General features: G+C 40.7%; 1 protein-coding gene across 9 annotated transcripts in view; it reads right to left on the reverse strand.

The window, feature by feature from the left end:
- The window catches only part of FRMD4A (FERM domain containing 4A), a 683,539-nt gene that overhangs the window by 29,228 nt on the left and 641,405 nt on the right, over window positions 1–12,906 (reverse strand). For all 9 annotated transcript variants that reach the window (XM_020881295.2, XM_020881294.2, XM_020881296.2 and 6 more), the window contains one exon: window positions 3,264–3,397. In XM_020881295.2, the coding sequence (XP_020736954.2) occupies window positions 3,264–3,397 (134 nt within the window). The remainder of the gene's footprint in view (window positions 1–3,263; window positions 3,398–12,906) is intronic.

Raw genomic sequence — 12,906 nt, forward strand, 5'->3', positions numbered from 1 at the left:
GGACTTTCTTTTTGGCTTTGTGACTTAAAAAAGGAGGGAAAAGTTGTTTAAATGTAAAAAAATGATTTAAATCTCTAAAGAGTCTGTCGTTTTCTAACACAAAATTGCAGATCAATTCTAGTCCAATAAAAAACAAATTTTTTTTTTTAAATCTATGAAAAGTTTAAAGCATGTCTCTAAATTTCCTCTTCCACTGTAAGCTACTACAATGGAAGAGGAAATATTGAAAAGCTATATTGATAGTTACTGCAAATTGAGACTTTGTATTGTCCCAGCAAGAGTACCAAGCCTTCTGAGAATAATGAAATAAAACTTCAAAGAAGACAAAAAAGTCTGTGGTTTTAAAACAAAATATCTTTTTAAAAAATAAAGCTACTGATTTTCCACCATCTGCTTGAAGGTATTTGAGTCCAGACCTTGATTCTCCATATTTAATCTGATTTCACGTGTAACCAGAGCTGCTGGCGAAAGGGGAATTTAACACACTCTGGTGAGAGGCTCAATGGAGCCGCAGCTGCTGCTGCTAAGGCGCTTCAGTCGTGTCCGACTCTGTGCAACCGCAGAGACGGCAGCCCACCAGGCTTCCCCGTCCCTGGGATTCTCCAGGCAAGAATACTGGAGTAGGTTGCCATCGCCTTCTCTGCAATGGACCCAGGTCCCCCTTCTATTCTTGTGTCAGTTATATTCTGCCAAACAGCCCCACTGCATCTCATTTGGGCTGCCCCATGCCCCAGATGACAAAAAGCTTCTCGATACCCTGAGCTGGGGGCATGGTGTGTGGGGGACACAGAAAGAGCAGGACTGTCAGAAACAAGCTCTCCTGTCCCCTGAGTTCAGAGGAGGTAGGAGACTGTGACCGGCTTCTTGTGAAGTCATTTCTGCCACTCGAGCTCTATTTTCTGGTGTCCACATTACAGAAAGTAAGAGCTTTGTTTTCCTTATTTTGCTTTTATATTTAAGAGAGACCTGTAGGCCTTTAACAGACATGCTAACCTTGTCCGGACATGTTTCACCAGTTTTCTAGTGCTGGTTCCCAGCTGGGTTTAAGGATGCTGCCTTTATTAAAAGCAAAATAAGGCTTTACAAATTAACAACTGCAGATACCCACACCCATGTTGTCTCAGTCTTTCCAACGCATTCTTATAAAAAGCTTGCTGATATTAACAGTATCACAGAGCACATCCCCCAGCCGGGCCAACTGCTTTTCCCAAGATTTGCAAAGGATTTGCGCTAATGTGGGTCTGCTTTGAGCCGGCTCCGGTTTAAATCAATCCAGAGCATAATTAAGCCAAGTTGAACTGTAATGTGATCTCCTTCTGTGGCCCCTGCTTTCATTCTTCCCGGAGTAAGGCATTATGATTTGGGGGAGGGGAGTAACACTCTTCAGCTTAGTTTGGGAACACCTTTCTACTTCCCTTTGGGAGTTGTTGACCAACAAAGCTCCTTGTACTGTTACATGTAGGACTATCTCTCCCCCAAGGGTTCCCACCCCATTGTATCCGTGTGCAAGCACGCTCACAGTAATGTGAACTGCATTAAAAGAAATCAAGCCTTCAAACATAACAAAGAACTGTGATATAAGCAGAAGGTGGTGGAAAAAGACACACAAATAAATATAAACAGTGATCTGCTACAGCCCGTAAATCTCAATGAGACATGAGACTAGTGTGTGTGTGTATGTGTGTGTGTATATATATAATATATATGTGTGTGTGTATATATATATATATATATATATATATATACCTGAGGAAGTATTGCTTTGCATAAAATTAGAATATTTTTTAGATAATTAAGCTAAGATTTCATTAACAAAAAGCTCATGCAACTCAATATCCAAAAAGTAAACAACCCAATCAAAAAATAGGCCAAAGACCTAAACAGACATTTCTACAAAGAAAACATACAGATGGCCAAAAAGCACATGAAAAGATGCTCAACGTCACTAATTATTAGAGAAATACAAATCGTAACTACAGTGAGGTATCACCTCACACCAGTCTCAATGGCTGTCATCAAAAAGTCTACAATTAATCAATGCTGGAGAGAGTGTGGAGAAAAGGGAACCCTTCTACACTATTGGTGGGAATGTAAATTGGTGCAGCCACTGTGGAAAACAGTATGGAGGTTCCTCAAAAAATTAAAAATAGAGCTACCATATGATCCAGATACATGTCTAGAAGCAATCCAACTCCTGGGCATATATCTGGAAAAAAACTTTTCTGAAACCAGAAAAACTTTTTTTGAAAGTATATGTGCACCCCAGTGTTCACTGCAGTACTGATTGTAGTAGCCAAGATGTGAAGGCAACAGAAATGTTAATTGAAAGATGAATGGATAAAGAAGATGTGGTATATAGACACAATGGAATATTACTCAGTCATCAAAAAGAAGGAAATGATGCCATTTGCAGCAACATGGATGGACCTGGAGATTGTCATTCAAAGTGAAGTAAGTCAGGGAAAGATAAATATCATATGACATCACTTATATGTGAAATAAAAAAAAAATGGATACAAATGAACTTATTTACAAAGCAGAAACAGATTCACAGACTTAGAGAATGAATTTACGACTACCAGGGGGAGGTATAGATTGGGAGTTTGGGATTGACATGCAGACACTGGTATATTTAAAACAAATAACCAAAGACCTACCGTAAAAACAAAACAAACAAACAAAATATAAAAAGCTAAAGAAAAAAAAAAAAGCATCATCTACCAAAAAAGGAATAAACACTAAAAGACACACACCAGATCATGAGTTTTAAAGAGGATCATATATCAGATGAAACCCTGACTTCCTTGTTGATCCCCAAAGGTGCTTCTCACTATGATCTCAACAAAAATAAATCTGAAATATACTCAAGAGAAACGAAAGCCATAACAATGTTAAACTCAGGGCCAAAGTCTTAGGAAGATGGCAAACCACTCCAATCCAACGTGGTCCCGTCATATGAGAAAATGCTTTATGAACTGAGGTACCACGCAAATGCTGCTGTCTACTGTTGTTATCATGACTGTTACTGCTACTTGTCATCTGGCCCCTGGGCGGAGGTTCTCACTGGGAATTCTGTCAAGACGTGCTTTCACTGCTGTCAGAGTGCTTCACTGTGGTCCAAGATGAGGGATGCTCATCCCAGGGGCTGGGTGTCATCAACAGAAGAGGTCCTGATTCCCTCTTATGCCCGCTGTGACACCCACCCTTGCCTTTTACACACACACGAGCACAGATGAGCGACAGGATGAACCGGGGGTACTCACTGCTTCTCGGAGGCAGAGTTTCTTCAGCTCTTCCAGCCGCTGGCGCAGTGTTTCCTCCAGAGCTTCCTGCCTGGATTTCAAGGCCGCCAGCATGTCTTTCTTGGCCGACTGAGAGCTATCCGATTCCTGAGAACCTGTCAATTAACGTCAGGGTTACACTAGGCCAGTTGACAAAGGGATGCACATCTGGACCACAAAGGAACTGAACCAAAGCCCACGCTGTGGATGTGGGATTTACCCCTGGAGTCAAGGGAGTGTGAAATAAAACAGGTGCTTGGGACTCCAAGCTTGAGGAACAACTTCTCAGCACTCTGGGTAATTTGCAACTGGTCAGAAAGATTGGTAGGGAAATGTACATGCCTGAAAGAGAAGTTTCTCTTCCTTGATTATCTTAAGATATGTCGCATATCCATTTTAATTTCACTAGCAAATTTTAATAAACATTTTGCACCATGAAGGGGAAGTAAATTGAGCTAGTCATTTTGTTTAATTTGTTTCTGGCCATGCCACACAGCTTAAGGGATCTTAGTTCCTCCCCTAGGGATTGAAATTGCACCCTTGATAATGAAAGCACAGAGTCCTAACCACTGGGCTGCCAAGGAATTCCTGAGCCAGTCATTTTAAAACATAGTTTTAATTTCTTTCAATTTAAAGTGCTTATTGTTTTCTTAGTACAAAGATAATGCATGTTTAGCATAAAAATTTGACAAGTAGACAGGTATAAAAATAATCCATAAGCTAGTCACCCAGAGATAAACATCAATAAGCATTTTCTTTTGGTCTTTTTTAGCTAAGCACATATAGTTAAAAAATAAAATTAGATTTTTATTGTAGTTCTTGAATGCAAGACTGAATCATGAGCAAATTCCCTCCTAATAAAAGTTATCCCTATTTTTACATGCAGCATAGAAATATCTGCTTGCTGATTCAAATAGCAGCCTGCTAGATAGGAAACCGTTGTGTAAGGTAAACTGTAAACCAAACAAAAGGAAAATAAGCCAAAATGCCAACTGGAGAGATTAACATTAGATCAGAAGAATCATTTCTGGGCTGCAATGTTTGGACTCTGAAATAGGTTTTCTGCAGTGAAGCTATTATACCTTTTCTACCTGGATGGTTAGACAAGGGACCTTGACTCCCTGGGAAAGGAAAAGTTGCTTATTACTTTGCTTCTTGTGCTATAGAGAGTGGAAATCTTAGAAATGGATGGGTGTGCCTTCAAGGGGCCCCTGTCATGAGATCTGCAACAGCATCAAACAACATCGAATACATAGAGATTCATCTAGTGAAAGGTGGGTGGGATCTCCACAATGAAAAGTAGAATACTCTGCTGAGAAAAACACAAGACCTCAAACAAGATAGGGAAGTACTCTGGTCATGGATTGGAGGCTTGGTGTTGTAATGATGTCAATTCTTCAGGAACTAAACCAGTGAATCACTGTAATCCCAATAAAAATTCCAGCAGGATTTGTTGGAGGGAGGGTGGGAACTATATTTCCTTAGGAAGCATTTTGGAATGATTCAGTGAATGGATGACAGATTTGAGAATAATCCAAAAGGAATCCTCAAGAGTCAACTGTTCTGTTACTTCCAGTGGTTAAAGAAGGTGTCTCAGAATCAATACTAGAAAAAACTTCTATGCTTTTACATCAAAAACCCTGCGAGGCTCCAATCATGCCCATAAATATACAATTCTTCTTTCTTCTTTAGGCTCTGAGCAGGAGTCCCCATGTTCCCTCAATTATCAGGCACCTAGGTTCTTATAACCCTAATCCTCAAGAATTTTCAATGTTTAGGTACACTTTGACTCCATTTTAGGCTTCCCCTACCCCCTACTCCATTCTAATTTGAAACACAGAATCTCCATCACTGCAGGAATGGACCATTTTTGTCTCCATACTGGCTAATACATATTTAGCTTGAATAAACAAATACTGTTGTCAATCATATGCTTAGATGCTATAATTAAGTTGTATCTCATCTCGGTAAAGAAATCAAGTCCCTGTAAGTGGTTTCTTTATAGAATCGACCTTCCAAGCTTTTAATCATTTTTGAAGCTCTTTCCTGGATTTCATCATGCTTCAGTTGCATGTTTCCAAATTCAACAGTAAATGCAAATGAAAACTTGACCCTCACAAAGCGTCTATGACCTCATATCTCTCAGATTCTAAATCCATATGGTGTGCTCATGTCACATTTGGCTGGACACTACTGCAGGCTCCCCGTTTTGAAATGCTTCAGGTTTTCTACTCCCATAAGTCAATTACCCTGAGCTTATTAGTCCTGAACTATATCCAGTCTACATCCATTTAACATAACACAGCTATTAAAAAACCATTTTGTATCTTAATTTCATTCTCTTAGCCATAGTCACTTACCACAGGTGAAGACACAGGAAAATTTAATGAGCTAAGCTCTATTTCATCACTGAAAGAATGAATAAGAATATAAAATAATACGGGAAGGAAGTCAGACTTTAGATTTAAAAAACAGACCTGGGGAAACTTGGGTCTAAGAAGATGAAAGGATTTCTAGCACAAATGAAACATTCATTGTTTCCCCTCTCACCTCTACCTCACCTCTCAATAGGACATGATGATTTATGAAGCCTAAGCTAAGAATGAATTATATTTAAAGGATGGCAAAAATCACAACATTAAACTCTGGGTGGTAAAACACAGTGTTTCTGGATGATCTGACCTCTAGTTATGAGATTAGTTAAGCTGTGGTTTTGAGCTCATTAGCACTACCTAAATTATTATTATTTATAATAATTAGCCTAAATAATTCCTAAAATGTGAACATCAGCATTTTAGAAATCAGTGAACTAAAATGGACAAGAATCAGCAAATTTAATTCAGATGACCATTACATCTGCTACTGTGGGCAAAAGTCTCTTAGAAGAAATGCAATAGCCCTCATAGTCAATAGAAGAGTTGAGAATGCAGTACTTGGGTGCCATCTCAAAAATGACAGAATGATCTTGGTTTGCTTCTAAGGCAAACCATTCAACATCACAGTAATCCAACTCTATGCCCCAACCACTAATGCCAAAGAAGCTGAAGTTGAATAATTCTATGAAGATTTACAAGACCTTCTAGAACTAACACCCAAAAAAGATGTCCTTTTCATCACAGGCGATTGGAATGCAAAAGTAGGAAGTCAAGAGATACCTGGAGTAACAGGCAAGTTTGTCCTTGGAATACAAGGTGAAGCAGGGCAAAGGCTAAAGGAGTTTTGCCAGAGCACACACTGGTCATCGCAAACACCCTCTTCCAACAACACAAGAGATGACTCTACACATGGACATCACCAGATGGGCAATGCCGAAATTAGATTGATCATACTCTTTGCAGCTGAAGATAGAGAAGCTCTACACAGTCAGCAAAAACAAGACTGGGAGCTGACTGGGGCTCAGATCATCAGCTCCTTATTGCAAAATTCAGGACTTAAATTGAAGAAAGTAGGGAAAACTACTAGGCCTTTCAGGTATGACCTAAATCAAATCCCTTATGACTATACAGTGGAAGTGACAAGTAGATTCAAGGGATTAAATCTGGTAGATGGAGTGTCTGAAGAACAGGAAGCTATGACCAAAACCATCTCCAAGAAAAAGAAATGTAAGAAGGCAAAGTGGTTGTCTGAGGAGGGCGTACATATAGCTAAGAATAGAAGAGAAGGAAAGGCAAAGGAGAAAGGGAAAGATTTACCCAACTGAATACAGAGTTCCAAGAATAGCAAGAAGAGATAAGAAAGCCTTCCTCAGCGATCAATGCAAAGAAATACAGGAAAACAACAGAATGGGAAAGACTAGAGATCTCTTCAAGAAAATTAGAGATAACAAGGGAATATTTCATGGAAAAATAGGCACAATAAAGGACAAAAATGGTGAGGACCTAACAGAAGCAGAAGATATTAAGAAGAGGTGGCAAGAATACACAGAACTACACAAAACAGCTCTTAATGACCCAGATAACCACAATGGTGTCATCACTATCTAGAGTCAGACATCCTGGAGTGTAAAGTTAAGCGGGCCTTAGGAAGCATTACTTTCAACAAAGCTAGTGGAGGTGATGGAATTCCAGTTGAGCTATTTAAAATCCTAAAAGTTTATGCTGTTAGTAAAGTGCTGCACTCAATATACCAGCAAATTTGAAAAACTCAGCAGTGGCCACAGGACTGGAAAGGTCAGTTTTCATTCCAATCCCAAAGAAAGGCAATGCCAAAGGATGTTCAGATTACCATACAATTGCATTCATTTCACATGCTAGCAAGGTAATGCTCAAAATCCTTCAAGCTAGGCTTCAACAGTACATGAACTGAGAACTTCCAGATGTACAAGCTGGATTTAGAAAAGGCAGAGGAACCAGAGACCAAATAGCCAACATTCGTTGGATCACAGAAAAAGCAAGGGAATTCCAGAAAAAACATCTACCTCTGCTTCATTGACTATGCTAAAGCCTTTGACCGTGTGGATCACAACAAACTGTGGAGAACCCTTCAGGAGACAGGAATACTAGACCACTTTATCTGCTCCCTGAGAAAGCTGCATGCAGGCCAAGAAGCAACAGTTAGAACTGGACATGGAACAATGGATTGGTTCAAAACTGGGAAGAAAGTACATCCAGGCTTTATATTCTCACCTTGCTTATTTAACTTTTATGCAGAGTGCGTCATGTGAAATGTAAGGCTGGATGAATCACAGGCTGGAATCAAGATTGATGGGAGAAATATCAACAACTTCAAATATGCAGATGACACCACTCTAATGGCAGAAAGCAAAGAGAAACTAAAGAGCCTCTTGATGAGGGTGAAAGAGGAGAGTTAAAAAGCTGCCTTAAAACTCAATATTAAGAAAACTAAGATCATGGCATCTGGTACCATCACTTCATGGAAAATAGATAAGGAAAAAGTAGAAATTGTGGCAGATTTTATTTTCCTAGGCTCCAAAATCACCACGGACAGTAACTGCAGCCACAAAATTAAAAGACACCTGCTCCTTGGAGAAAAGCTATCACAAACCTAGATCACGTATTCAAAAGCAGAGACATTACTTTGCCGACAAAGGTCCACATAGTCAAATAGTTTTTCCACATAGTCATGTATGGATGTGAGAGTTGGACCAAAAGAAAGCTGAGGGTCAAAGAATTAATGCTTTTGAACTGTGGTGCTTGAGAAGACTCTTGAGAGTTCCTTGGACAGCAAGGAAATCAAATAAGTCAATCCTAAAGGAAACCAACCCTGAATATTCATTGGAAGGACTGATGCTAAAGCTGAAGCTCCAATACTTTGGCCATGTGATGCCAAGAGTTGACTCATTGGAAAAGACCCTGATGCTGGGAAAGATTGAGGGCAGGAGGAGAAGGGGGTGACAGAGGATGAGATAGTTGGATGGCATCACTGACTCAATGTTTTGAGTTTGAGCAAACTGGGAGATAGTGAAAGGGAAGCCTGGCGTGCTGCAGTCCACGGGGTCGCAGAGTGGGATATGACTTAGCGACTGAACAACAACCTAATCATTAGCCTAAATACCAAGCTCATATAAGACAGAGTGGTGGAGCTGTCTCCACCACAGAGCTGTCTCCATATTGGGCACCACTAACATTTGGCTGGCACTGCTTCACACCTTTAATTTTGAAGTTGCTTCAGTAGGAATACGGTGCCAGGCACCAAGTTAAATCTTAGCAAAGTAAATGAGCTGGCTGGCCTAGACATGCAGTGTTATTATCATGGTAACTGGATGGCGAGGAGAGGGTAAAATGATCCGGTCTGGATGTATTCTAAACCACTCACTAGATGAGTGACCTTGGGCAAGTGACCTGCCCTCCTCAATCTGCTGAAAAGACTAATGAGAGGATTTCCCTGGTGATCCAGCGGTTAAGACTCTGCACTCCCAAAGCAGGAGGCCTGAGTTTGATACCTGATTGGAGAACTAAGATTCTGCATGCCACGTGTGCTAAGTCTCTTCAGTAGTGTCTGACTCTTTGCGACCCTATGGACTGTAGCCCACCAGGCTCCTCTTTCCATGGGATTTCCCAGGCAAGTATACTGGAGTGTGTTGCCATTTCCTTCTCCAGGGGATATTCCCTCCATATGCCATGTGGTGTGGTAAATAAATAAATAAAAGGATGTCTATAAAATAAAGACTAATGAGATCACGCACATTTAGCATTTAGCTTATATTTAGGGCAGACTTGAATGAGCGCTCATGCTCACATGGGTACACACTGGGTAGAATCAGAAAGAGAGAGATGACTGAAATGACTTTCTCGCCACTGCTCCAGGAGCCCATTTGCCAAGGAAAAGAAGCTCTCTGTGCCACCACTGGGGCTCCAAAGCTCATCTTTAGAAGAAGTGAAAGAGGTCTGGACACTTTTCTAATTCTGTTTCTTGAGCCCCTGGGTTTGTAGTTACGTTTTTTAGGGTGGCTGTGGATGAGTGTGGGATGGGGGTCAAGGAAGTTCAGCAGGTCCTGGGCTCCCCACTCTACCCTTCTCTAGCTAAGGCAGCTCTGCATTGGGGTCTTGTCACACGTATTTGAAAAAGAGGTTCCCAGTGCCTCTGTTTCTGAAAAGGAAATGCACCATCTGGGCAGGCGTGCTGAATTCTTACAGCTGCTTATTTCTGGAGCTTATGGGATCTGAGTCTATGGGGCTGTTATGTGCAACCAGGCAAATATGGCAACCATGGGGGGAGGCGGCCGAATGCTCAGTGACAAGGGTGCACCAGTAACAGCACCAAAGAAAGAAACTCAAGGTCATTAGAAGAAGGAGCCCCAAGTGCTCTATGATGTTGATGTTGTTACCCTTCAGACATCCCTGCAAGGCAGGTGTGGCATCTAAAAGGTAGAATAGCCAGACAGCCAGAAACTTGGAGGTAGACATTCACTCTTCATCCTCTCAAGTGACAGAACAGAATGAATCCAGGGGAGTAACACAATCAGAAGAGCCTCAGGGACTTAGGGCAAGGAGCATCTTGCAAACTAAAGGTTCGTGAGTGCATCTGAAAGGATTCTAAGCACAGAAATAATTTCCAATCAGCACCCACACATGGTGAATGGTATAAAAGTTCTCAGTAACTACAATTTATCCATTTCCAGTTATGTGAGCACACACATGCCTTTTTACAGGTAACACCACTCCAAGGTTATACGTTCAGATCCTTAGAAATGAACAAGATGGGAATCTGCTTTCTTTGAGAGGAGCTGTGAAGGATAAAAGATATCTGGATTTCCAACATAGTTCAGTTCAGTTCAGTCGCTCAGTCTGACTCAGTCATTGGAAGGACTGATGTTGAAGATGAAACTCCAATACATTGGTTACCTGATGTGAAGAACTGACTCATTTGAAAAGACCCTGATGCTGGGAAAGATTGAAGGCAGGAGAAGAAGAGGACAACAGAGGATGAGATGATTGGATGGCATCACCAACTCAATGGACACGAGTTTGTCCGACTTTTTGCGACCCCATAGACTGCAGCCCACCACGCCTCTCTGTCCATCACCAACTTTCAGAGTTTACTCAAACTCGTGTCCATTGAGTTGGTGATGTCATCCAACCATCTCATCCTCTGTTGTCCCCTTCTCTTCCTGCCTTCAATCTTTCCCAGCATCAGGGTCTTTTCAAATGAGTCAGTTCTTCGAATCAGGTAACCAAAGTATTGGAGTTTCAGCTTCAGCATCAGTCCTTCCAATGATTATTCAGGACTGATTTCCTTTAGGATGGACTGGTTGGATCTCCTTGCAGTCCAAGGGACTCTCAAGAGTCTTCTCCAACACCACAGTTCAAAAGCATCAATTCTTTGGCACTCAGCTTTCTTTATGGTCCAACTCTCAAATCCATACATGACTACTGGAAAAACCACAGTTTTGAATAGATGGACCTTTGTTGGCAAAGTAATGTGTCTGCTTTTTTAAATTTTTTTTTTATAGTTTCTGTGTTAATCACCTTTATTTAAAAATTTTTTTTCCATTTATTTTTATTATGTCTCTGCTTTTTAATATGCTAAGTTGGTCATAACTTTTCTTCCAAGGAGCAAGCATCTTTTAATTTCATGGTTGCAGTCACTATCTGCAGTGATTTTGGAGCCCAAGAAAATAAAGTCATCCACTGTTTCCACTGTTTCCCCATCTATGTACCATGAAGTGATGGGACCAGATGCCATGACTTTAGCTTTCTGAATGTTGAGTTTTAAGCCAACTTTTTCACTCTCCTCTTTCACTTTCATTAAGAGCCTCTTTAGTTCTTCTTCACTTTCTGCCATAAGGGTGGCGTCATCTACATATCTGAGGTTATTGATATTTCTCCCAGCAATCTTGATTCCAGCTTGTGCTTCATCCAGCTGGGCATTTTGCATGATGTACTCTGCATATAAGTGAAATAAGCAGGGTAATAATATACAGCCTTGACGTACTCCTTTCCCAATTTGGAACCAGTCTGTTGTTCCATGTCCAGTTCTAACTGTTGCTTCCTGACCTGCATACAGATTTCTCAAGAGGCAGGTCAGTTGGTCTGGTATTCTCATCTCTTAAAGAATTTTCCACAGTTTGTTGTGATCCACACAGTCAAAGGCTTTGGTGTAGTCAGGAAGCAGAAGTAGATGTTTTTCTGGAACTCTCTTGCTTTTTCGATGATCCAGTGGATGTTGGCAATTTGATCTCTGGTTCCTCCGCTTTTTCTAATCCAGCTTGAACATCTGGAAGTTCATGGTTCACATACTGTTGAAGCCTGGCTTGGAGAATTTTGAGCATTACTTTACTAGCGTGTGAGATAAGTGCAACTGTGCGGTAGTTTGAGCATTCTTTGGCATTGCCTTTCTTTGGGATTGGAATGAAAACTGACCTTTTCCAGTCCTGTGACCACTGTTGAGTCTTCCAAATTTGCTGGCATATTGACTGCAGCACTTTCACAGCATCATCTTTTAGGATCTGAAATAGTTCAACTGGAATTCCATCACTTCCACTAGCTTTGTTCGTAGTGATGCTTCTTAAGGCCCACTTGACTTCACATTCCAGGATGTCTGGCTCTAGGTGAGTGATCACACCATCGTGATTATCTGGGTTTTGAAGATTTTTTTGTATAGTTCTTCTGTGTATCCTTGCCACCTCTTCTTAAGATCTTCTGCTTCTGTTAGGTCCATACCAGTTCTGTCCTTTATTGTGCCCATCTTTGAATGAAATGTTCTCTTGGTATCTCTAATTTTCTTGAAGAGATATCTAGTTTTCCCATTCTATTGTTTTCCTTTATTTCTTTGCATTGATCACTGAGGAAGGCTTTCTTATCTCTTCTTGCTATTCTTTGGAACTCTGCATTCAAATCGGCATATATTTCCTTTTCTCCCTTTGCCTTTCACTTTTCTTCTTTTCTCTGCTATTTATAAGGCCTCCTCAGACAACCACTTTGCCTTTCTGCATTTCTTTTTCTTGGGGATGATCTTGATCCCTGCCTCCTGTACAGTGTCATGAACCTCGGTCCATAGTTCTTCAGGCACTTTGTCTATCAGATCTAATCCTTTGAATCTATTTCTAACTTCCACTGTATAATCATAAGGGATTTGATTTAGGTCATACCTAAATTTTCTAGTGGTTTCCCTACTTTCTTCAATTGAAGTCTGAATTTGGCAATAAGGAGTTCATGATCTGAGC

The sequence above is a fragment of the Odocoileus virginianus genome, chromosome 9 (assembly GCF_023699985.2).
Source record: "Odocoileus virginianus isolate 20LAN1187 ecotype Illinois chromosome 9, Ovbor_1.2, whole genome shotgun sequence".
Lineage (NCBI taxonomy): Eukaryota > Metazoa > Chordata > Mammalia > Artiodactyla > Cervidae > Odocoileus > Odocoileus virginianus.